This window comes from Vipera ursinii (assembly GCF_947247035.1).
Source record: "Vipera ursinii genome assembly, chromosome: 1".
NCBI lineage: Eukaryota > Metazoa > Chordata > Lepidosauria > Squamata > Viperidae > Vipera > Vipera ursinii.
Genome location: NC_139512.1, coordinates 200,618,833 through 200,645,577, shown reverse-complemented (window position 1 = coordinate 200,645,577; position 26,745 = coordinate 200,618,833). Strand labels below are relative to the sequence as shown.

Sequence of the window (26,745 nt, the reverse complement as noted above, 5' to 3'; positions counted from 1 at the left end):
CTGCAACATTATCCTGGTACACATATATTTATCTTCATTCCCAACACATAAGCTGTACGTGGCCCAAAATGTTTGAAGACTACTTCAAAATAGCCAATAATTGTCATTTGTCTGCTTGTTAGGTGGTTTTAAAAATTGAATGGAAGTAATTTGCCTCAGGGAGGCCTCCCTCTATCATGCCCACACTTACATTGCTACAAAAGGTATGATTTAGTTTGATATTGTAATTTATATTGTCTACTGAGCATATGAACTTGACTATAGTCAATGACTATAATAAAACTGAACTACTTTGGGGGTATAAAGGGAACTGTAAGGAATTTTCTTCATATATAGCAAGCCATCTTGTGATGTAAAGAAACCAATGGCCTATATTTATTTTTGCATGATATTATCAGAGGCAGCAGCCATATTCTAAATAGAAAAATACAAGTTGACTTCTAAATGAAGGAATGAGTTGCAAAGCAGTGGATTACAGTGGAAATAGTAGGATTTTAGGAAAGGATTTTGAATGTTAAAATGAGGATCAGGAGAAAGGTTTGTCTGAAGCAGTACCGGAATCAGGAAGGATTAAAACATCATCTCTCTCTTCAAAGGCTTGAAAACATTCCTGCTCAGTTGAGTCAGAACTAACATAGAGCAGACCGGCAAAGACACAACATCCATTCACTCTGTGACTAGAGAGTTCTAGCAAAGTGTTTCACTTCATTAGAAGGCAAGTTTATCAATCATCACATTCCCTTTTCTCTTTTTGCATTATCTCTATATATAGAAAAGCAAAATTAAAAGCCCTTTAAAATGATGCATGTGGAAGAGACTGTATATATGTAATACCTTTATATATGTATATATGGGGGAAAAACCTCCTCTGATTTAAAAATTAAAGAATACTTCCAAAGTGACCTATCTGGAATAAGATTCATTTTAATCTGGTGTATAAAGCTTAAATTTACTTACTGAACTTCTACAACAAAAGAACCAATTAGAAAACAAAAGGAAGGACAGAAATAACCGAATGAAAAGTAACGGGTGTTTAAATTCTATGGAAGGTTTCTCCTCCAACTACCTGCACTTTTTAAAAACCTCATCAGAAAACATATTCTACCAATATTTAAGAAAAACACCCTCTTTTCCCAAGTTTTTCATTGCTAAATCAATTTATAATAATTTTGAATTTAAGTCTACTTATATTTCTGTTGCTTTATACTCTTTTATTTTCTAAGCTGTCTCGACTGTATAGATAAGTAGAACAACAAAATAAGCAGAGCGACAAGGCATTACTTTCACAACAGAGCAAAGCTTACATTATTCAAAGAACAGGGGAAGAAACAGTACCCTAATGAAATCTCACACAAGTATTATTAAGTCATTTGTTTCTTAGTACCAAAGCGTTTCATACATATGATTGTTATTCAGGCTGTAGATGGTGCCACATGACTCTTAAGACAGGGCTTTTCAACCAGTGGTACGGGTGCCACCTGTGGTACATTGGCACCTGGCTCGTGGTATGTGCCCACCCTAGAAAAGTGGTAGCGGGGGAGGGGAATGAGCTGAACCGGTGGCAGCACCGCACAAGCCTGAGCGAGAGACGGCTGGAGCTGCAGGGCTGTCAGGGCTCAGCGGAAGCCCCAGGATCAGCGCCAGGCTCCAGCTAGAGCTCGGTGCTGATCCTGGTGCTTTGCTGAGCCCAGAAGAAGCGCCGATCAGCTGGAATGTTGTAGCATCTCCAGGGTCTTGTGTTTTACATTCAGATGCTTGGCAACTGATTCATATTTATGACGGTCAAAGTGTCCCAGAGTCATGTGAAGTGACCAAAACTTGCTGCAACCACCCAGCAGATGGGGGGGAAATAAAAACCAAACACACCCCCACCCCACCCCCGCTGCCAATCCTCAACAGAAATGCTCACAACAATGAAATCCTCAGACAAGAGGAAGAGCGCCGCCAGGCGGGCAGGTAGGTGACTTGCGGGACACTTTTTTCAGTGCCATTGTAACTTCGAACAGTCACTAAGCAAACTGTTGTAAGTCGAGGACTACCTGTACTTCATCACTTTTTCCCCCCATTTTTGGTCAGGTTTTTGACACCTTGGTAGGCGACTGGTGGTACTCGGATGTTGCCATATCCTAAAAGTGGTACAATGGGTGAAAAGGTTAAAAAGCCCTGTCTTATGATACCAAAAGTATTATTCTGCAACAGAATTATCTTTGTGTTAAAAGAAACTGAATATACCCTAACGACCAGCAAAAATATTAGGGAATAATCTTTTTTAGATTAAAAAAAAATCATGTCCTGGCCTACAAAGTAGCACAGAACTCTTGTTTTCACTGCATTAACATGGCTAGAAACAATTAGAAGCCAGTCTCAAATTAAATTTTATACTTACTAATAAACTTGTTTTGCATAGTTTCTAGCAGAGCTTGATGAGCATCTTCATTCTGCAAAGCACATGAACATTCTCTGGCCAGTAATGTCCGTACAAGATGCTCTCCACAACCTACATAAAGAATATATGCATATAAGCATGGTTAATATACATGTGCAAAACAGAAAAATATCTTTATCTTAACTAATAGTTGTATGGAACTGCTATAGTACTTTTTTCAGAGAACAAATCTCAAAAGATTCTAATGATCCAGAAAGAACTTGAAAATAAAACCAACGAAAAATCAGAACCCATAATTTAGGAACTGAACAGAGAGTATTCGTTCTTCACCATTTAGTCTCCCAGGATTATTTTCAATATAGTAAAGGTTATTATTTCAAGCATGATCCATTGGTTTTACATGCAAAAAAAGCATATGTGTATTTAAGATTCAGTTAGCAACACGTAGGTGGCTATTTTTTTCTCATTCATGCTTATTTAAATTTCAAGCCACTTGTGTTATGTTATAAATCAATAATGAAGAACAATGTTATGACATATAAACACCGAAGCCAAACTCATCAACATAGATAGATAGATAGATAGATAGATAGATAGATAGATAGATAGATAGATAGAGATAGATAGATGATAGATAGATAATATTCACTTTTTAACATTTTCAGTAATTAAGAAAACTAAATAGCTTATTCCTGCATTGCATGTCTACAAAAAAATAGTATTCAAGTTAATACATTTTTCCCCCATTTCTTCCTCTTAACAGAAACTTCACCAAAGAGACAGGACAGGGTATATGTCTAATTCACTTCCCTGTCCCTTCAGTAAAGTTTCTGTTCTGGTGAATATTCTTGAATTTCCAAGAGAGTCCTGTCATTTTTTTCCATCACACTTAGGGAAAACTGTGTGATCAACCAAAGCTTACTTCTCTATGTTCTCTGAAAGAAAGCACCAGTGTTAACTACTACAGACATCATGTCAAGATATTTTACTGTAGAGATTTACACAAAGAACCTACTTTATCATAAACAGATGCTAACCCAACAGTGCAGTACTTAACGAAGGATCACACTTGCCCCAGCCATCTTTTCAAAGTGCTAAAAGGTCACTCCAGAATATATCTTGCTGAAAACAGACTGGCACCTTTACAGTGACAGTACCCGACTCCTACCCTCCAAACAGTTTAAATTTGTCTTTCTGGAACAGTTTACAATGCTATCACTACATGCTGCTGACTAAGACCCATAGATACCTCCACTATTTTTCTTCCAAAGCTAATTTTTAAAACAGGGCAAGGAGGCATGAATAGACCTGTGGGGAGCTATATTACACGGATTATTACTGCTTATTAAAGCCCGCCCTCAAAGAAAAAGTGTTTCTCAAAGTATATGCAAACAAGGAAAAATCCCAGAACTTTAACCGATTCTAAACTTTAACATCACCCTGTCAACAAAAGTGCGTATAGTCAAGGCTATGGTCTTCCCAGTTGCAATGTATGGCAGTGAAAGTTGGACCATAAAAAAGGCCGAGCGCCAAAGAATTGAGGCCTTTGAACTCTGGTGCTGGAGAAGACTCCTGCGAGTCCCTTCGACTGCAAGGCGATCAAACCGGTCAGTCCTAGAGGAGATCAACCCTTACTGCTCTTTAGAAGGCCAGATCCTGAAGCTAAAACTCAAATACTTTGGCCACCTAATGAGAAGGAAGGACTCACTGGAGAAGAGCCTAATGCTGGGAAAGGTTGAAGGCAAGAGAAGAAGGGGACAACAGAGAATGAGGTGGCTGGATGGAGTCACTGAAGCAGTAGGCGTGAGCTTAAATGGACTCCAGAAGATGGTAGAGGATAGGAAGGCCTGGAGAAACGTTGTCCATGGGGTCGCGATGGGTCGGACACGACTTCGCAACTAACAACAAAACTTTAAGGGGGTCAGCTGAAGGTTCTTTGCCTCCAAGTTTGCAGGGATTGTTTGGGGAACTAAAGAATACAGCTGGTCAATAAGGATACACTGATTTCACTGGCAGCTCACTGATTAATGTAAGCGTCTTTGTGCTGCTTGTTTTCTCTTTTACCAACCTAACAACGTAAAGGGTAAAGGAGTCACTGTGGATTTTACTCCGTAGTCGTTGCTGACGATAGAGGGCAATGCTTATCTGTCTGAAGAGGTTTCCACGGTCATTTGGCCAGCATGACATCAGTGAGTGCTGTTAACTTCCCACCGAAGTGGTACTTATTTATTTACTCACTCGCATTTGTATACCTCCAAACTGCTAGATTGGTAGGAGACAGGGACAGGAGCTTGCCCTGTCTCGAACCTCTTTAAATAGTCTGATAGTTTCTCTCTAGCCCTCAGTAGGATTATTGAGAAGATTAAAGACTTCTGACTGATGTACTACATCTGTACCATTTTAGGTAAAAGCTCAGATGTCTGAACATTCCCCCATACAAAAAAAAAATCTCCACGCACAAACCTAGTCTTTTAGCCTCATCCATCTCTACCAGCATAGTTGGTACCACACAAACAGAACTTGTTCAATCAAGAGGAGTGCTTATTGAGCGTTTTGACCATGTGTGTGTGTGGGAGAGGGGTTGGAGCTGGGCGAACAAATCTGGAATCTTTTTGCCATCAGTGGGTATCCCGTGAAAGAGAGGCAACAGACATAACTGGATGGCTACCAAGGCTCACTCTTGAAAGGGCTGTGTGAGAGTGTCTTTTATCACCTCATGACTATATTTGCCATTAGCCTTTTTCATTCAGTAACAGGAATGTGATGAAAACATGGAAGGGAAAACAATGTTGAGGACAGGAAAGAGGAGTAACATTATAGGACTGAGCAGTTAGCCCTTCCTTCAATAATTGGGAAGGTCCACATTCAAAAATAAAGAGAATCAATATTAACTGGACCATATCAAAAACAATCTAGATTCAGGTGTGGATCACCTGTACCATGTGTCACTGGGGCCTCATATTTTCACTGTACAATTATTTCTAAAGCTAAGAAACATTTTTAAAACCACCTATGTGCATTACAGTACGGTAGTACTCAAAGGTTAGGAAGTCTTGTAGGAGGTGCATGATTTTGTGCTGGCATTCTTCCTGGAATCTTAGAATTAAACATGAAAAGCCCGAAAACTTCAATGGCTCTTGATAACTTTCTTACCAGTTTTAACATGACCTCTGGTTACTACTATATGCAATATTTTTCATTTCAGTTTATCACAAAGCCCAGCACCTACCCAAATCCCCTTTAAGCAGATTTCTTAAAAAATTAAAATAACCTCAAAAAAATCTTTTTTTAAAAAAAACACACCAACCACAATATTGGGCAAAGTAAAACTTATTATTCAAGTCTAGCATCTTAGAATCATCTACCAATGGAACCAAGATGGCATAGCAAAGAACTTCTGTAAAGCAAGGCATTTCAGAGCAGTGTGTCAAAGAAATTGTTTCTGCTTCTTTTGATGAGATTTCCTTTCAAGTCAGGAAATTAGAAGCAGGTGTGACAGAGGGCATCTGCATTCATACAGCACACTGAAAAACACACGTTTTCAATTTTCAGACATGAAAGCAACTGCTATTGAGTGGAGGAGAAATGAAAAGCCAAGCTTCTTTCTGCAAGCCACATGCAAAAAAGAAGGAAGCTCGGAGCAAGTTACACCACATGAACTATTGTTAAATGATCAGCCACAGCAGCAAAATTCATGGAGGATCTAGAGAAATTCATCTCTCCTTGTTAGCGGTACCATTATCTACTGTGCAGCAATATGGACAATTTTGGGCTTGTACTCCAAAATGGCACCCATCAATATTTCAAAACTTTGTAGTAACTATTTTGAAGAAAAAAAAAACAATTCAGTCACATACAAGGAAATGACAACTGAGATTACAATGAACTGAAGAAATGAATTCAAACAGACAAAAGCAGAAGTTTCTGAACGTGAAGTAGAGAGCTAATTCTCTGGATCACAAAATGGCAGAGTTAAAAGTCATACTGACTTGACTCAGATGGAAAAAAAAAATCAACCAGCTTGAAAATTGTGATAAACAACAAATCTTGGATGTTTTATCTGTGTTGCGGACACAGTAAATAAGAGGTTCATGTTGAAGTGATCTGTTTACATGTTCTGATTCAGAGATATTAGAATTGTTAAATATTCCTAATAATGGTGAGCAATTTACAGCAGTCTTTATGAAGTACTTCAGTGAGATTTTTTTTTTACTGCAGTTGGAATATATACTGGAAACTGAAGCCCCTTACCATGAGTGTTTCTGTTTCCATTAGTCCTATAGTGGTTAGATTTTAAAATCTACAACATCAGATCATATCCTACACTTATCTCAGGTGGTGGGATTTTCTGAATGGAATGTAAAGAAGATAGTATTTTCCCCAGGTCTCTTCCCATTGCATTAGAAACCTCAATTTTCCAGTAAAGCTTGTTTGGCAGCAAAATGAAATACAAACTTTAAAAAAAACATTTTTAAAATATTTTTTATCCTGTTTTTATTAGTTTTTTTAAATAAAACAACCTCTAACATATATCAGTGGGAACTTAAAATCTGCTAACTTAGATTGGCAAGTCTTCAAAATTATAAAGGAACAAGAAACAAATGATTCAGAGAGATTTTTTAAATACCTGTAATAAAATATTTTAGTATCTGTATTGCATTTATTAATTACAGATTTCATGTAAATGTTTTTGTCATCCCTATAATTTCTAATGTATTTTAATATAGCTATGCTTTTATAACAGTACTGTTCTAAATTTATAGAAAATGTTACAAAATTATTTGTCCTTGACTTTTTAGTATCTTGATCATTAGTTGATCAAATAGGTGATTAATACTGCTCCTATTACATATTTAATCACATTGTACTAATACTGTCAATTATAGTGTTTCCAACACGGCACTTCAATGCATTATTAAAGGATTGACATTTTATAAAAGAGATGAAAGGAGTTTGAACATTTTTTTTCCTTTTGTGTAAAGATTCTAAAATTTGCTAATTGAGAATGTTTTTAAGACGTACATTTGTGGTTGTATCATGTTTTTTTATTTTAAAAAAGAATCAAAAGCCTAAAGAAGAAAAGTTAGAAAATAAAGTTAAGGAATTTTTGAATACAAATGTACACAAGGTAAAATATAGTGGAACTATGTAAAGCTTTTATGTTTATTAAATTATAATTAATTAATCAATTCATTCCCTTTACACAATGCAGAATATTTACTGCATTGCATAAAGCAAAAAAACCAGGAATGAAGGGAATAATAATTCTTGACTTACGACTGGTGGCTTAAAAACCATCTCGGAAAAAGTTACTTACGACCTTTCCTCAAAGTTATTACTGTAATGGCATTCTGAGCACTTGGCAACAAGCTCACACATACACAACCACTTGTAGCATGCTATAATCAAGGGACTGCATTCTGCAATGTTTTCTGTCATGTTCTAACACAAACACCCATTGGGTAAGCTGGACTTGGAATTATGACATGATTTGCTTAACTGCAGTGACTCACTTTAAAACCACTGTAAAAACAGTCATAAAATCGAATTCAGTCATGTGGTGATTCAACTTATGAAATCATACTTTTCCCATTTTACTTAAGCCAGCTCCAAAAAGAAAGCAAATAAGTAACTTCAATGAAGTTTGGAAAGTTAGTTAGTTAGTTAGTTAGTTAGTTTGTTTGTTTGTTTATTTATTTATCTATTTATTTATTTATTTATTTATTTATTTGATTTGATTTGATTTGATTTGTATACCGCCCTTCTCCCTAAGGACTCAGGGTGGTGAACAGTGACATAAATGTCAAAAAGCACAAATACAGAAAATTGCAAATAAATTAAGCCCTACTGCCCAAATGTAGAAGATAAGTTAAAACCACAATTAAAATTAAACCCGTCAGACCAGACCGGATTGCTTAAATAGATATGTTTTTAGATCACGTCGGAAGGAGCGAAGGTCGGGAGCCATCCGGAGCTCAACCGGTAAATGGTTCCATAGGTCAGGCGCGCCCACAGAGAACGCTCTCCCCCTGGGAACCACCAAGCGGCATTCTCCGAACGGTGGCACCCTTAGGAGGCCCCTCCTATAGCGAGTATAAATAACCAAATTTCGCAATTCTGTTTCAAGATGTAATTTTGTTTGTGGGAAATCACTATTATTTAGGTTCTAAATTATTGTCAAAGGAACTGTCTATGTTAAGTATATATTATCTGAATTGGGGGGGGCAAACATTCTGTAATTGTAGATAGGTGATACAGAGACAGATCGATTGATAGACATGCTTTATTTCTGAAATATACAATTAAATTAATTGCCCCACCTCCCATATTAAGTAGCTGAAGATTTCCAGCTGAAGTAAAGCACATTAGAAATATTTAGACATTTCAAGATATGCAGCATCAATATATCTCAAGTATTAGCATATACATTTCAGACAAATATTTATAAGACTAGTAAATACCTGAGGTACTCACAGCTGTAGAGTAAGGATTCTGAAATCCCATATTTTCAGCCCAGCAACCACATCCATAAAGAGCTGCCTGATAGAATAGGAAGAGGATTTTATGTAAAATCAGAGTTTAATCAAATGTTAGAAAATGACTTTCAATACAAACACAAGGCTTGTGCAAATCATCTGACGAGGTCCCTTATTTCTAAGCCTTCTACTTCTCATGAACACTACAGCTTCCCTGCAGAGGACATGCTGAATCTTTTTTTAATACTTGATAGAAAAATCCACAATAAAATAATTCATAAAAATAATACTCAACAAATACAATAAAACAAAATATTATAAGCTTAAATATTGGACAAGAATACATTATAGTCCCAAGAAATTTAATCTTTAGGATCTTCACTAATAAAATTCATAAAAGGATGCTACATTTCATAAAAAACCTCTTAGTTCTGCATTATCTTTTAATATGCTTCTGTATTAAATTTTCCATAGATACCATACATTTTTATTTTATAATGGCACATTTTCAATATAATTCACAATATTGGTATATTATCAGCAGGCAATTAACATATAACATTCTTAAACTGTACTCAGAAAAGGTTGTCAACAAGCATAATTTTACTTCTTCTACAAATTGCTTTGAATTAATACTGGTAATTACCCCTCTCTCCAAATTCCAAAAGATATTTATCTAAGGCACCCCTACTGAAGATCTAAAACACCTCTTTTTCACTGCCTTTCCAACAATTTAGGGGGGTATGATTCTGTAAATCTATTATGTATACAGCAGTACAGTACAATTTATAAATTAACTTCAATTAACTTCCTACATTCTAACAAATGTAGGAATGACTCAGAAGGGTTATCTCTGCCAAATTCTTTCCCACACTGGTTGATCCATGTTTTTTTTAAGTCTGCCTCCAGAAGTTATTTAAATAATTGTTTAAGATGGTTACACAATTATTTTAAGAACGGTGTAAATTTTAGAGCAAATTTGCTGAAACCCTGGCAAGAAAATGGGAGAAATATCCCATTCACTGACTTTTACGGTGAATCTTCATTCAGAGATATATGCAGAAAGAGGACAAATGGCAAAATGAGTGTCATGCCACAAGCTCTGCCACTTTTATAAAGGCATTGGGATATTGCCATCATGTACAAAAGGGGCAGAGCTTATGCTGCTGCTCCAATGCTCGCTTCCTCGTTTTGCAAAATTATCCGATTTTCCCGTTTCTGTTTTAGTGGTTCAGACTGTATCTCAAAACCTTTTTCATAAATCATGAAAACTCAGAAAATGAATGATATCAGTCTGTAGGCTTATGTACTGTATACTGGTAAATGGCTTGGTTTGCTTCGTATCTTGTCATTTCTTCCAGAGCTCAAGGTAGCTTACGTGGAGATTTTATCTCATTTTATCCCCACCACATCCACCACGTAGGCTACGTTGGACTGAGAGAGTGACCACTCCAACATCAGCCAGTGAATTTTCATGACTGAGATGGAATTGAACCTGGGGTTCCTGATTCTGGTCGAGTTTCTTAGCCATTACGCAACACTGATACAGAGAAGCCGTGAGGTTTCCTTTGGCAGGAATTTGATTAAAAAAAATCCCTGCCTTGCACAGCCTCAACAGTATTTCAGAAATTAATGGAATAGTTGTGGATAAAACACCCGGTTAGAAACCAGGAGCCTATGAGTTCTAGCCCCTTAGGCACCAAGCCAGTTCGGTGACTTTGGGGCAACCAGTCTCTCTCACATCACTCTATGGCAGACATGTCAAACTCACGACGACATATCGGGACTGTTTTGCCATTGCCGGCAATGGGGTGGGCGCGGCTTCCGGATGACGCGTCTAGCCCGTGGGCCGGCAGTTTGACACCCCTGCTCTATGGCATCCTAAGGTGCCCCAGGCAACGGCAAACCACTTACAAAATCTTTGCTAACGAAACTGAGGAAATCTGTCTAGACCAGACATGTCAAACTCACGCAACGTATCGGAGCTTTTTCTCAGTTGCCGGCAATGGGGAGGGCGCGGTTTTGGGATGATGCATCCGGCCCGTGGGCCGGCAGTTTGACACCCCTGGTCTAGACAGATGCCAGAAGTCAACACTGACTAGAAGGTATTTAAAAACAGTGGAATAGGAAACATAGTTTCCAAGTCAAATTTTTAACAAGCAAGCAGGATCACGCAATAACAGATCTTCAAATATCCCAGGCCCAAATCTAAAATGCATTATATTAAGTGCTTGGTAGGCTCCCACTGAGAGTAGATTATCATATAAATGTCTTAACCAGAACCAGCATTATTTTCATCACGTTAAAGAACGTGCTGTCTATTTGACACCAAGTGTGGTTCAAAAAATTGAAGATGCACTATCAGATTAAGCCTACCTGACCCACTCTCCCAGGATGTTTCAAAGCTAAGCCTCCACTGGAAACGGCAGCAGCGACATTTCCTTCTTGATCAATAACAACTGCTCCAACGGTGTCCAATGTTTCTGACTCATTTTCCTATCCAACAGGAAAACAAAGAAAATGAGCAGTAAGGTATTTTTTGCAGTTGAAGACATATGGAGCCTAGAGCCAAATAACTATCAGTGGGGGACAGGACTATTTACTTTTCTTGAACAGATTGTACTTGCTTTACATCCAGTCATTGAGATTACTTGCTAAGGTCAGTTTTGCATCTTAAGATATGAAGTTTATCTACAGGACAGAAGGCTGACTCGGCAATGACTCCAATCAGGGAAATAGTTTTATCAGCTTGTTCCAAATAAAACTTCATTAATACCGAAACACCTCTAATGCAGTATTTTCTTCCTCTGAATAAGCAAAATAAGACAGAGCTTTACTCAAAATGTATACAAGTCCCCAGGTTAAAAATGTCCCAATTTAAGGACATCTTATAGTTATGTTAAGAATGGAGCCTATGCAGCAAAATTCCAGTTAAATACACAATGATTCAAATTCACAACACTACTTACACGGTAGTTTAATATTGTTCCAGCCTACATACAAATTCAACTTAAGGACAGACTTTGGGAATGGAACTCATTCTTAAGCTGGGAGTTGCCTATAGCATGAAGATACTTATGCAATGCCTTTTACCACATTAAGTACATTACAGTGGCGTTTGAAGAATAATTTTTTAAAAATTACATTTTTTTCCTGCTAATAGTGATTAGGGTTAAGCAAAGTTGTTATTCTCTTTCTGATAGTCCTTTTCTTTTTCTCTTTTGGATACTGTTTGCTGTCTCTTCTTCTTTACATAGCAGGGTACCAGGAATGAGATAGCTAGGAGTGGTCTGGATCAGGGGTCTCCAACCCCGGGTCTATGGACTGGTATTGGGCCGTAGCATGCCAGGAACTGGTCCGCACAAACAAGCAAAGCCCCATCCATGGAATGCAGGTAGCACACAAAACCACATACTTTCCAGTCCGCGGAAAAACCTTTCTCCATGGAACTCTTCCCTGGTGCCCAAAAGGTTGGGGACCTCTGGTCTGGATCATTACCAAAATGCTTTCAAAATCAGGCTCAAGATCAAGTGAAATTAAGTCATCGGCTGTAAATTACCCAGTTCTGAAATGTATTTTTTTTAATAAAATGTAAGCTCTATTGGACTCAGATGGAACTTACTGCTCAATGCAAATCCAGACAGAACAGCAGTGAAAGGGGTATGTTTTTACAATTAATCCCTAAGTACCCCAATTTAGGGCTAAGTTTTTCTGAATATACATTCACTGATAACTGAATGAGATTTAATATATTCCTGGATTTTTATCTTGTTTTATCCTTAAGATTACTACAAAATCTGATATAATCAAATACACAATGTATTTGTTTTTAAAGTAATCATTTTTAGAGGCTACGGCTATCGGCAAAAACAAAGACTAGAGTTCCAACCATCATTTTACTAATTATCAGCTGGACTTTCAAAGGATCTTCTGCCAGAGCTTCCCATTACAAGCAAGTACTGCATATGAGTTTCGCATCCAAATTAGTATAGTGGAAAGTATAGTTGTATATATACTTCCTTCTAATGAAGATTAAAGTCCTTAGAACAAAGACACTCCAAGAAGCAACCAAAGGCCATCATAAATCCTCTTTAATCTGAATGACTTTGGTTCCAAGAGAGAATAAAAGTTGTAAATCTAGTTCACTGCATTTTGCCATGCAGAAGCTCAAATAAGTTATGGAAAATGAAGTGTTTATGAAAACATATGAGAAGCCAATTATAGACCATTTTGGACAACCAAACCTTCTATGGCTCGTGACCTTCTTGCTTTGCAAGTTCTCTAGACTTCTTAATCAAAATGCCAAAAATAAAACAAAATGAAATGAAAACACCATTTCCTGCCATTTTGAACTGAGAATCAAGATAAAAACTGCAGTGCGAGTCTTAAACTGCCCCTTCCTGCAACTCCCTCTGAAATCCAGGGGGAATAACAGGGGTGTCAATACTGGGGATATGATCCTATCTATATTCCAATGACATCTCTCATCCATTAGTAAGACTCTAATCTGCCAAAAAATATTAAGTTCAGCTCTTGGAAACCTTGCTTTACTTAAAAGCTGTTGTAGCTTTGGATAAATCTAACTTTTTTCATTCAAAAGAGTGGCGTTTTTCTTACGCGTTTGTCCTAGATGGTTGTTGGTCTGCTTGTTTTTGCATGGCACTCATCTAGTTTTTAAGGCAAAGTTATCCATGTGTGATGCCTCAAGCTGTTTTGTTTATCAGCCATCCTGCTTGGAGCCAGATGCAGATTTGGGCTGAAGACTGACTGACCTTAAATCACCCTGCTGCTTTCTATGTTTAAGGGAGGACTAGAACCTGGCCTTTTCCACCTCTAATCTAAAACCACTAACCCCTAAAACCACTCTATCATGGTGGCTCTTTTTCCACTCCTTTTATTTCCAAGTGATTTTTTGTTTCAAAATCATTTTCAACATTGGATTCTGAAAAAAATAAAAATTTCCCTATTAAAAATCACTCTATGGACACCAAGTTTATTGTACACATATGGAAACTAAAAATAAATGGATCTAATACCAAAGAACTAAGCAAAATAGAGGAAGAGAGGCTTATATTTCTAATAATGGAACATACCAAGGGCAACCACAGCATATACATTCCTAAAATCCCCAAACTTCAGGAGCTGAAGCAGGGAGGGCAATAGGAATAATCTAATCCACACACACACAAAAAATGCTCACAGCTGTTAAGACTGCAACCCTTCAGTGAAACATCTGCATCCTGAAGACAAGTATCTAATGCAGACATGTCAAACACAAGGCCCGGGGGCCAGATCCGGCCCGTGAAGTGGTTTCATGTGGCCCGCGAACCCATCCTGGAAACAGTGAGGGAACGGCCCCCGCTGCCTTGGCCCTGGCCCAGGCCGGCCAGGAGCCAATGTACAATTTTGTGGTGGTCATCTATGCTGAAACGCATTCAGTCTTACCTTCACAAGGCCAACTGAAAACAGTGAGGGACCAGTCCATGCTATGTCAGCACTGCCCCCTGGGCACACACTGGGGAGGTATCACCCTTTGTGAGGAATGAAGAAATGCACCATCGTCTGGAAATGGCCAGCACATGGCCCTGCCTACTTCGGGCAGGCTAGGGGCTCGGCAGCGTTGTGCTTCTCTTCAGATCTGTGCCACCCGGCTCAGCCTCTCGGCGCTGTGAGGAGAGGGCCATGTGCTGGCCAGTTCCAGGTGATGGTACATTTCTTCATTCCTCATGAAGGATGACACTTCCCCAGCTGCGTTTCTTGCCTGTTTTTCTCCCTCATCTCAAATATTTTCCCATCACTCTGTTCTTAGGAAGGAAGGAGAGGGAGGGTCTGAGGGAAGTCCTGCCTTAGTCCTTCCCTGCTGCCCTTTCACCATCCCCTTGCCCCCTCCTCCTGGCCTAACCTGGGTGGTCTCCCATCCTATTGCTAAGGAAGCTTTGGAAACAAAGCCAGGTCTCCTCACATGGAGAGGAAGTGGGCCTCCCTCTTGACATTGCCCTCATACCCATCATGAGCAACCTGGCTAAGGAGAGCAAGCACAGCAGCTGGGCACCCCCTTGGGGAAGTGGGGGTGGGCTTAGTGCTGTGGGTGCTTGAGGGCTAGGCTGGGCATTTGACCTCCACATCACCGTCCAGCCTCCCCCCCCGCATGGCCTGAGAGGAACAGTGAGGCTCCTCCAGTGGACCATGCCTCGGCACTTGCCCCAGTCCCATCTCCTGCCAGAGACCCTCAGATTTGTCCCACTCCTGCCCAGGCCCCCATAGGCACCATTGACGCGAACAATGTAGAGCTGGCCATGCCCACCCAGTAGGTCACACACGCTCCAGCCATGCCCAACCAGTAGGCCACGCCCACCCAGCCCCTCAAGGGTAACCGCAATGCTGATGCGGCCCTCAATGAAATTGAGTTTGACACCCCTGATCTAACGGCACTGTTTTTAAGGCTCCTGCAGCCATTCAATATTGTGCCAAACATTTGGTAGTTATGATTTTTAAAATTATATTGATTTAATGGCCTTATGCAATTATTACATATTTTAATTTAGATCAACTGTTACATTTAATACTTAAACTTTCAAATTCATTTGAACATAGATATGTTAATCCATCAACAGCTCTTACCCCTTGAACATTCCTGTAAAACTGCCCCCTATGTTATTGTTATTGTTGTTAGCCGCCCTGAGTCCTTCGGGAGATAGGGCGGCATATAAGTCCCAATAATAAATAAATAAATAAATAAATAAAATAAATAATCCTCCAAAGTATTCAACATTTATTTCCTCTCCATTCCAATGGCATCACTAGCCGTGCCTGTTGCAGGTCTCACACCTAGCTCTAACCTTTTATATAAAAATACATTGGATCTCAAGAATAGGAAGCAAAAAGGCAACATAGCCCAGTCTAAAACTAGCAATCAGAAATACATTGTCTGCAAAGTAACATTAAAAAGATATGTATATTTATACGGATGCCCGTTATGTATTTTCCATGTCACCATTTAAATAAGAGAGATCAACCTTATGGTTTACATTCAGAATCCCCATGACTGAAACTCATGAGGATTCTGGAAGACAGAACACATTCAACAGTAAAAAGGAAATTTTGTTCATTCCTTTCTCCCAGAGCAGCCCTGCGATGACTAAAAAAAAATGTTCTGGAGGTATTAAAAGCAGGGTGGATAATAATCAATATTTTTTATTGGATTTTTTCTGATTTAAATTGGATTTTTTTTAATTTTTATCAAATTTATTTTAATAAAATGCTTTTGGAGTAAAAATCTATCTAAATATAGTTTTCTATTTAAGATACATTAATAATTTAGCTTATTCAGCATGAAATGGAGCTTAGCTATGTAGCATGAGGCTGTATATTCTGCAATATTTACATTTTTGGTAAACCCATTCAATGAATCCAGGCTCTGCAAACTGAGATAACGTGCACTGCATTGATGCATTCACACAATTTCACAGGAACTATCAGATAAATCGTAAAACAAAGTTCAGGAATATTCCTTTATCCCATTGTTTTGCAAATCTATGTACATTACAAACTGTATGATTGTTTGCAAAGAAATGAATCTGTACCAGGCTCTGAGTATTTTAGTTAAATAAAAGAATTTGAGTAGTTTTCCAACTATGTGTGATTAACCTGTTAGCCTAAAATCGGTTCTGATATCGCTGTTCTACTAACCTGACAGCTTATTATTCTAAACAGGAAACCTTCATTTTGTTTGCAAATAATAATATTAAAAATTCTGACTACCAGCAAGAACGAGTCCTTATATTTAAAGAGCACCTGTCATTCCAGATCCATCATGGCAGCGCCTGTTAGCAGGCATCCACTCACCTGCTGCCCGCCACGTCCCTCACCTTGTTGTGTCACTGCCACATCATCAGCCGTCCCATTAAAGTGAATGGGATTGTCGGTGAGTCAACAGCGGGTCAGAGGAGGAGCCGCTGCGGGACAGGGATGACTGTTGCTCTTTAAAAATTATGATTTAAATCAAGTTGATTTAAACCAAGCCTTTTTACTAGAAACTTAAATCGTGATTTAAATCAACTTAAGCTTGTAAGCCGCCCTGAGTCTTCGGAGAAGGGCGGGATATAAATGGAATTAAATAAATAAATAAATAAACTTGATTTAAATCAAATCCATCCTGTATTAAAGATTCCAAAATTGGGGGGGGGCATTTTATCTAAGAAACAGAGACAAAACGTATCTCTGGGAGCCGATGATTCAGTGTCAACTTCTGGTGACTGCCTGGACTAGTCCCTTTGGTTTTTGGAAATGTTTCTCTTTACTTGCTTCCTAGGAGAAAGTGACTGGTCCAAGATCACTTAGCTATTTTTGTGTACAAAGCAGGACCTGAAGTTACAGTCTTCTGGTTTCTAATCTGGTGTCTCAACCACAATACCAAACTGGCGCTCTCTGGAAGCTCATTGCTTACCAATTTCCTCAACAGTAGCGGGAACTAAATTATTTTTTTTGCAAAGGGAAGCAATTGTTCCTTTTATAGAATATTAATTCTGTTCCTTCCTCATATCAATTAAAGGGGGGGGGTTTAGCTAAGAAATCACTTGTATTTCAGCGGCCATAAAACTTAATCCACTTACTATAAAATTCAGTGTATACTGCTTGTTATGAATTGTTCAAGTAAAACAATCCAGATTTGCATTTAATTATGCACCATAGCCATATGACTAGAATATTGTTTTATGTCAACTTCAACATCTGGCATCAAATCATAAAAGAGGTGAAAATGCTGTCAAGTACATTTTCTTGGCAAAGTTACAGAAGTGGCTTGTATTGCTTTCTAGGATGGCTTCTTAACTCTCTCCATCTATGACTCCAGAAATAATTAGATTATTGTAAAACAAAGAGGTGGCATACACAAAAGCATTGCTGGCAGTACTTTATAAAGCATGTGTCTCAAACACCTGGCCTGTGGGCCACAGCTGGAGCACTGAGGCCTTTTAGTCCTCGAAACTACCAAAACCCATCCTGCCTCATTGTCTTGTCCCACATGCAGGTGCCATGCAAGCACATGATGCTGTGCACATGAAGAGAAGGAACACTGCCGGTGATATCACCATTTGTCTGTGCTAGCAGCCCATATCTTTGTACGCAGAGCAACACAGCAGTGAGGTATGGGAGGACAAGCAAGTTGGAGATTGCAACCAGGGCAATGCAGCTTCTTACTGCATTATAGTAAGCAACGTATTTTTGCTTTTAGTAATAATTACTGTCCTTTAGTTTTTGTATTTTGTTTATAAAAACACACAATTTTAATTATTAATAAAAATAATATTTCTCGCATTTTGCAGAAGTTCAAATACTGCCCACTAATTAGCTCATTTTATGCAATGCGGTGTTCAGATTCATTTAAATTCAAAAGTCCTTCGTATAAGGTATCAGAACAGGATCATGACATCTCGGGTACTGATATTGCAGTTCTACACATAAATTTTATAGCATTTCTCAATTCAGTTGTGAATGTGGCAACTGAATGTTATAACAAGATATGATATAACAAGATGTATGAAATCTCAAATAACAGGTTGATAAGCTCATGTTCTGGCATATTGGAAGCATTGACTTGCCCTTTATAATATGAATTAATACCATTATCAACCTTCCTGTAATACTTCTAAGGATCATTGTTTTCTTAAGATATTTTTTTTTAAAGCCCAAAATAAATACCTGAATAATATATAAACTTTTTCTCTGAATCACTTTCCCCACAAAAGGAGATAACAAAGCAATATGTTCTGCAGATGTTCTTGCACATCTTAATTCTTTGTGGCAAAATATGTTAAATATATATTCAAAAGCTATATTCAGCAACAAGAAAATCAGGATGCTGAAATTAATCTTAGTAAACAAATATCAACCTGCCTTTTGACTAGAGGACTATTCTGGATCAGTCAATGCTAGATAAATGCCCAGACATGTTTACCTACCTGATATTTAAGGTTTCAGCCCTTTCCAGATCCACAGAATATGCTTTAAACTGAGAAATTTTCATCAAAATCTTAAACTGGAGAAAATGTCTCAACAGATATTTATCTTTTCATTTTGCATTTGTCATGCACATTCTGAAAAAGTGAAAATAGTAAAATACATCATCAAGCTATAATGGTGCAGTAGACTTGCTCTCAGATAAAATAATGGCTTGGATTCAAATGTGTGTGTAATGGCAGCTCAGAAAAAAACAATGATACTTAAAATTAATCATAACAATGGCTTGTAGTTGTGATTAAAGTGCACATATTTTAATGGATCTACTCACATACATGATTTTTTAAAGCTAAAGCTAAAGGTAAAGGTTCCCCCGCACATGCGTGCTAGTCGTTTCCGACTCTAGGGGCCGGTGCTCATCTCCGTTTCAAAGCCAAACAGCCAGCGCTTGTCCGAGGACGTCTCCATGGTCATGTGGCCGGCATGACTAGACGCCAAAGGCGCACGGAACGCTGTTACCTTCCCACCGGAGTGGTCCCTATTTTTCTACTTGCATTTTTACGTGCTTTCGAACTGCTAGGTTGGCAGAAGTTTTTAAAGCTAGCATGTTATATTTCATTTTTTTCACTTATTTCTTACTCAAATTTAGGCATGCGCACGCACACACACACACACATCACACTTTCAAGATAAAATAGTATTATTCAGAATGCAGAAAGGGTTGACAAGAGAAAATATAATTAAATTTAAATACTGATATAGGCTTTCACAGCTGGTATCTGTTGGGCAGCGTTGGACTTCAGGATTTAGTATCCGTGGACTAGATAATAGATTTCATGATGTTTCCTACTGAGTAAAAAGAGTACTGGTCAGTACTGACCTATTTTAGTTAGTAGGTTACAAGCACAACTAAAGTTCAGTGTAATCTCAGGCAAACTAGGTATCTAATCTAGGAACTATTTTGGAAACCAACATATTGTTGCCTGTATTTTACCAACTGTAAATAGAGAACATACTGACACACACAGGTATAAGAATATTATATTGTATTGCCTAGATCCGTGTCCATGTATGCAAGGGCTTTTCACAAATACAATCCGACTGATTGCTCCTCAAATAAACAAACACTCCAAAGAAACATTAAATTAATTAGAAGAATCTAGTATATGAAAAAAGCCACACACACATTACATCATTTTCAGTTTATTGAGCTCTTAACCTTTGAACTTTGTTAAAGTATTAAGAATGACTAACATCTTTCTCCAGATACTGACCTTTTCACTTGTTTGTCGTCTTTTCTTCAGCTGAAAAAGATTTGTTTCTACTTTTTCAGCCAGCTCTAGTTTCCTCTTGTTCCTTTTAAAAGCTGCTAAACTAAGTCCTGTAAAACATTTAATAGCATTTACATTTCTGAAGAACTAAAACTATTAACGTTAGTAAATGCAACTCTTCTGACTTTCACCCAACAAACTCAAGCATATATCCAGCATCTGTCTATTGATTTAATTCTTTAACTAGCAACACAATCCTATACAATTTTAACCAAAAGACATCGTTTTTAAACAATCAGAAAAAAAGAAGAAACATGTGATCCCGATATATGTAATTTCATAAAACTAGGACATGAACAGTGCTATAGTTGATACATTTAAGAAAATAAAAGTAAATTAAGCAGATAATAACTGCAATCTCAAATGCAATGAAATAAATTGGTTAGCAAGACTCTGAATTCTTCCTTCTCCAGCCTTCAAACATTAAAATAGTAAACGGATGGTCTCAAAGACAATCTCTAATAACCTTTTCAGCTCTAATTATGTCCATTTGTCTGAGTGATGCAATTTTAATAGGGGCGTTAAGAAATTGTTACTTCCACTAAACACAAGATTGCCTGCCAACTTTTAAGGATCTGAATTGCTACCTTGCCCTCTTTAGAAAAACCCTTCCCAGACTAAAATTATCATGTGTACATGCCATTGCAACTGTTTATATTTTCTCAAGTATTTCTCTCTTAACAAAAACCAAAGAAATTCAGCTAGGAACCATAAGCAGTCTACCACTTAGACACTGAAGAGATCCATCTTTGCAGGTTCTTAGCGTATGTCATCGTGGGTCATCAGGTGATGCCTTGAGATCAGTGGAGACTTTCCAAACTCTTCTTTATTATTGAATAAGAGTGTTTTGATCTTTTCTCTCCACACTTTGTTTCTCTCTCACAAATATCTAGGTGAATAACCCTGTTTAGTCTTTTTGAGTCTCTCAGCATCTCATGGTGTTAACAAAATCGTTAAAATGCAATTTCCTTAACTGGGACAAACTTAAGGTTTTTAATTTACATGAATAGCTGCTCCCTATAAGGTTGCCTATTTTCCCAAGCAATCAAACCACACTGCAGTTTTATGCAACTTTCAGCAATAGTCATAAATCTGAAATATCTATAAACCCTGAAACCTAAATGATTTTAAGAGTATTCCCTTCCCCCATGAGTAAAGTGATGTCATTCCATCTTCAAAGAATGATTCACTGGATAAGAGACCTGCTGTTTAAACTCAGGTATTTCACTGACTGCTTTATTGATATAAACAAGTTACGGTAAGCGTTTTATTCTATAATGAATAGAAAAATTTGGAAAATTGCCTTTTGGTGAAAAATACACACAATCATACAAATTCTTTGTAGTGAGATAAATGCTACTATTTCACTACAGAATATGGAACTTTATGTCTTGAGTAATTCAACAGAATCACATTGCAATCTTTTTCCAAGATCCTCAAGCCCAATTAACATCAGCTTGAGTATGTCTTTAGATGCTATGTTTTCCTTTAGTTTTTGAATGCTGCAATTTCTGGTGCCAATTCATATTAATTTATCTTTTTGCACACTATCTGTGCTATACAGTATAAAAGGAAAAGGTTGCATTGCTAGCAAATGCTGCTGCATAATCAGTAATTGATGAGAAAGGAAATAAACTCTTGATGTTATCAGCAGAGTTACTAGATCCTGGAAGAGTAATGCCTATTTACATGTACAGATTTGACATCTGGCCCAATTGCAACTTTGAATTTTATGCCTCTGTCCTTGTTGTGGAGCTTGCTGTTGCTAATGGGAATATGTTTTAGGTTGAGGAGTTGTGTAAACAATTACTTTGCCTCAGGAAATTGATCAAGAAATTCTCTGAACAGATTTCCATCTTGTTTCAGTTGCTTTTGTTGCATTCCTACTGCGACTGGCCATCTTGCAATATCGCTCCCAGGCGCATATGTCAAATACACAGAACTTATCTGAAGAGGAGGTGTCATCTTCTCTGCATTCTACTCAACAGAAAATTGGCTATCTGCTAGAGTGCCATTTCTATTTTTCTAGATGCCATTATATTAGGAATTCTCCTTGTTTACCCATTCAGTTGCCAGGCAGACTTTAATAGATTGTAGGAAAAAGGTGAAGTGAATCATATCATCAGTCTTATCTCTCCTATACAGTGCATCACAGTCTATACGGAGAGGGGGGGAAATGGAAGGTTGGCACCAGTTTTAAGAAGAACAGAATTCAGCATCTTCCTATTTTGGATTGAAGGGAAGACAGTGGTCTCTAATTTTGTCCCAGATTGAGTTTAAAGGTTCTGCCAATGCAGCCAGCAACTGCTATTTCTTCTATATACTTGATCACTCTTACAGTGCTATTTTCCAAAACTCTGCTTGAAACATTATATACATTGTTCCTCTACCTTCAATCAAGTCAACTGAATGTTAAGAAATGCAATTCAGATTCATTGTGTCTGCAGTATACTGAAATTTAACAGAAAAAATTTAATTATAAATTTAACAATGTTAGAAATCATGATCACCCTGCCTATTTTATTAACAGTATTAAAGCAATTATACTTCTATACCTGTGTAATATAATCATTTGAAGTATTTTAGAAGCCCTAAAAATATTAAGTGTAATCACAAAAAAGGGGGCATATATCTAATCCTTAGTAAAGCAGTCCAGTTATGATCAATCATAGAGCACCCCCTGGCAGTCATTTCTGGTGTATGCTGAAAAGGCTATGAAGATGAAATAATATGAAATTCTTTCAAAGAGAGTGGGAAAGCAGAACTACACAGAAAACACTATATATGACAATTAACGCAACAAAAATATTTTTATTGCAACCATAAACTCATAATGCCTCTGTACCAATGAGAAATTTAAATATTTTAAGGTAACATAATGGTACTCTGTTGTTGCTAACATTTCAGTAGGCTTGCTCAAAATGACAGATTCCAATCTCAAAACTGTTTTGATCCAACAAACCAGAGAATGATTCTTGATTATCTATTTAAGTAATATCACATTCAATTTAAAGTGGAAATTCAGGAAAGATACAGGCTTGCGGGCCAGACGCGTCATCCGGAAGCCACGCCCACCCCATTGTCAGCCAATGGCAAAATAGTCCCGATATGTCTCGCGACATGCAAGGAACACTTTCAAAGAAGAAATTATTTTTCTCTTCTCTTATACAATTACCATGATGTAAGGAGATAAAGTGAAAATAAAAACCAAACATAATAAAGGAAATTATAATAGAAAATTAACAGCTAATATCCATTTGTGCAGAATGCTGTGAGTACAGTTAAATACTACTGGGATGGGATATTCTACAATGAAATGATTTTTAAAGAATCAGAAAATATGCCTTCATAAATTACTAATATATTCTATATAGACTTGAAAATAGTTCTATACATGGTGAAAATAAATTATACAAATTATATGCAAAAATACATCATCATTATCATTATTGTGGAAAGTTAAAATTTCCCAAACATAAATAGCAATGGCACTTTCAATAATCTCAAACAAAATATTTATTTTGCAGTAGTTGTAACCTGCTTCATCCCAAAGGATTCTGAACGGTATATAATATCAAACAAATGTAATGAAGACAAGATATTTAACAGAAATCTTCGTATCTGCAGTGTTTTAAAGATCTGTAAGATACAATTGTAAATCTTACGTTTTTTTTTCCTTTCTACTCTTGCAATCCTGTGATCTTCAAACATTTTCTCAGTAGTAATTGAAAAGTCTGCTCTATATTATCCATAATTTAACCACAAGCTGAATAAATCACCACTTCTAATCAAATAAAACAGCACCAGTGATAATTGTAATAATTAATTATTCTCAAATGTATATGTCGCCCAACTCTCAAAGGCTCTGGGCAGCTAACCATCATAAAAAAACATTAAAAACAATAAAACAGAAAAGGACAAAAATGGAGAGATAACAAATCCAAACGGGAACAAATTAAAAAAAGAAAAAGGTGTTTTGCTCACGCTCATCAAAGCCCTTTGTGAAAAGCCAGAGCTTCAGGACCCTTCAAATTACTAGTTCTGAGGGACTTCTTGGATCACAGAAGAACCTCACTCCAGAAGACTACAAAGGTGGTGGGCTTCCAGAGTCCAGAAAGATGGCAGATGGAGCACAAACCAGTCCTGCCAGATCAAATTGGCCATACTATCAGACAGATACTATGGCAGGCAAGCAGTCCATCGAGTAACTAGGTTCTATGCCAGGTAGGCCTTTATAGGGAGCAACCCACAGCTTGAATTTTAATATTGAAAAAAATATTATTATTTAACTATATTTGCTATAATGACTTTGAAATAATAGTTATGGTGCAATCCCCCCTATAAAAGGGCTGATGTGACTATGGTCTATTGGTATGACTTGTACCTAAACAATTCCACTTCACTGGTTTCCGAGTGTCCCTTTAACACTTTCAATAGTAATTTCCAATAAACTCACTTGTTGCCATGACTCCTGGAGGACAGGCTGCTATCCCATGATCCACTGCCCATCTGAAGGCTCCCTCAGCAACTAAGAAACTGCAAAATAAGAGAGAACGAACAAGTGGCTGGGAGAAGACACTCTGGCAGGAAATATTTTCATATCTTTCAGTATAATGGCAAACTATTTAACTACTTCCTAGCTAGTAGAATTGTTCTAATTAAGTCAAAGCAAAATTGCAGGAAACAACAGAAAACATAATATTCTTTACAGTGTTAAATGATGCACAGCCCCACCCTAAGCAGGTTTGTTTTAGAAGTAATCCAATTATCACTGGCATCTACTCTTTTAATAATCTCACAATCTAAGCCACATTTTTGAATCTGTGAAGAAATACTACAGGTCCAAAATACTTAATTGAGAGGCAAATTAAATGTTATTAATGTTGAAAGGAGAAGCTATTACATGCCTTGGCTTTCCAAAAAAACCCTTTAAACAAGATTTTTACTGAAATCTAGGAACTCAATGCTTATAGTGACTCCCTAGGACTACCAAGAAATTTCAACAAGTTGACAAAGCAGATGGAATTCAGGTTTTCCACATGCTATAATAAAATAGAATTGGATATTCAGAAAATTATTTTTTCCCCTCGTACTTGGAACACCTCTGTAGAAAACAGACATTATAGTTTATGTTCAATTGCTTATGAAAATTAAAAGTTAGAAAATATTATTTCCAGAATAAAAATTATCATGACCATATACATTTCAATCTCAAATCAGCCAATTCTTGAAACATGTGTTTTGTTTTGAACTTGGAACACTCAAACAGCCTTTTTGAGTGTTCCAAGCTCAAAACAACACGTGCATTCCAAGAGTTTTGTTCCAAGGTAAAATATGCTAATTTAAAAAATTTAAATCTGCCAAATTTTTGCTTGTAACAGAGTCTATGCTGATTTTCTGCACTAACATTACGAAGAAAATGACCAATGGATTGAGTATTTTTTACAGGAAGGGGACATAGAAAATATAATTTCTGTCTGCCCGGATGGCTGTTTGTCTCCAAGCCAAAATGTGCTACCTAAACAGAAAATGGCTGAAATTGTAGCTATTTCACCTTGTTAAAATGTTAGGTAAACACCACAAGTTCTTAAAAGATTCTGGGGTATGGAGGCATATTGATAATTTTTTGTTTCCTAAAAGGAATTGTTAATTTTTGTTTCCCCAATATCAATTTAAATAGGTTACTTTGATCAATTTTGGTAACTGTCATCTACTTGGATTTGGGCCTTAGGGTGTGAAAAGTATAAGTTTGTTCTGGTACCCATTATTTTTGAAGCGAATATAGGGTGATGTTCAAATTTGGTTCTGTTGGAATACTTGAACCTTTTCAAGTTATTGTATCAAAACGCAGCCAATAGTGAATGTTCTGATGAAATGTTTAGCAGGGCTATTTTGTTCTGTGCTCAAAATGAAATATATTTTCTATTTTGTCTATACCCTTAAGTGAAAGCATACGTTAAAATTTTATAAATCGGGAAGTTAAAGGAGATGAAGAAATCTATGTTTTTAAAACAATATTTAGTTTGACATTTACTGGACTCAAAGGTTAAACATCAGAATAGAAGCTTTGCAATTGTGTAAATATATATATATAAACAACCACAGTGAAAGAAATTATGAGTACAAATATTATCCTTAATTTTGAATTCTATTTACAGCCATAGTAAAATATATAAACCAAGCTTCTATCAATAAGAATAACTTTCAAAAATTGCATTACAATTAAGGAGGACGAAGAAACAATAAGAAGAAAAAGCAGAATAAAGTAATTACCAAGGCGGAATTCTGCCAGCAGATAGTTTTCCCTTCTGCCCTTCACATAATAATTTATTTGCCACGGAGACTGGATTTTTGATTCCTGAAAAACACAGTTTATCTAAGAGAATTGCAACATTGTGTTACAGACAAATTGCAATACATTAAACATATGCCTTACTTTTTTTTCAGATTTTGGTGTTGAAAGAAACTGATACTAATAAGAAAAAAGTCAGACAAAAATTTATTTACTGAATCCTATGTTAAAATGAAGGACGCGGTGGCTCAGTGGGTTAGGACGCTGAACTTGTCGATCAGAAGGTCGGCAGTTTGGCGGGTG

General features: G+C 37.1%; 1 protein-coding gene across 3 annotated transcripts in view; it reads right to left on the bottom strand.

Annotated features, from left to right (window-relative positions):
* Window positions 1-26,745, bottom strand: part of TASP1 (taspase 1) — a 60,836-nt gene that overhangs the window by 21,604 nt on the left and 12,487 nt on the right. For all 3 annotated transcript variants that reach the window (XR_014493322.1, XM_083369834.1, XM_083369835.1), the window contains exons 6-11: window positions 26,424-26,508; window positions 24,607-24,686; window positions 20,094-20,200; window positions 11,239-11,358; window positions 8,848-8,926; window positions 2,387-2,497 (exon numbers count right to left, since the gene is read on the bottom strand). Coding sequence is in view for 2 of the 3 variants with exons in the window: in XM_083369834.1 (XP_083225960.1) it covers window positions 2,387-2,497; window positions 8,848-8,926; window positions 11,239-11,358; window positions 20,094-20,200; window positions 24,607-24,686; window positions 26,424-26,508 (582 nt within the window). In the remaining variant the exon portion in view is untranslated. The remainder of the gene's footprint in view (window positions 1-2,386; window positions 2,498-8,847; window positions 8,927-11,238; window positions 11,359-20,093; window positions 20,201-24,606; window positions 24,687-26,423; window positions 26,509-26,745) is intronic.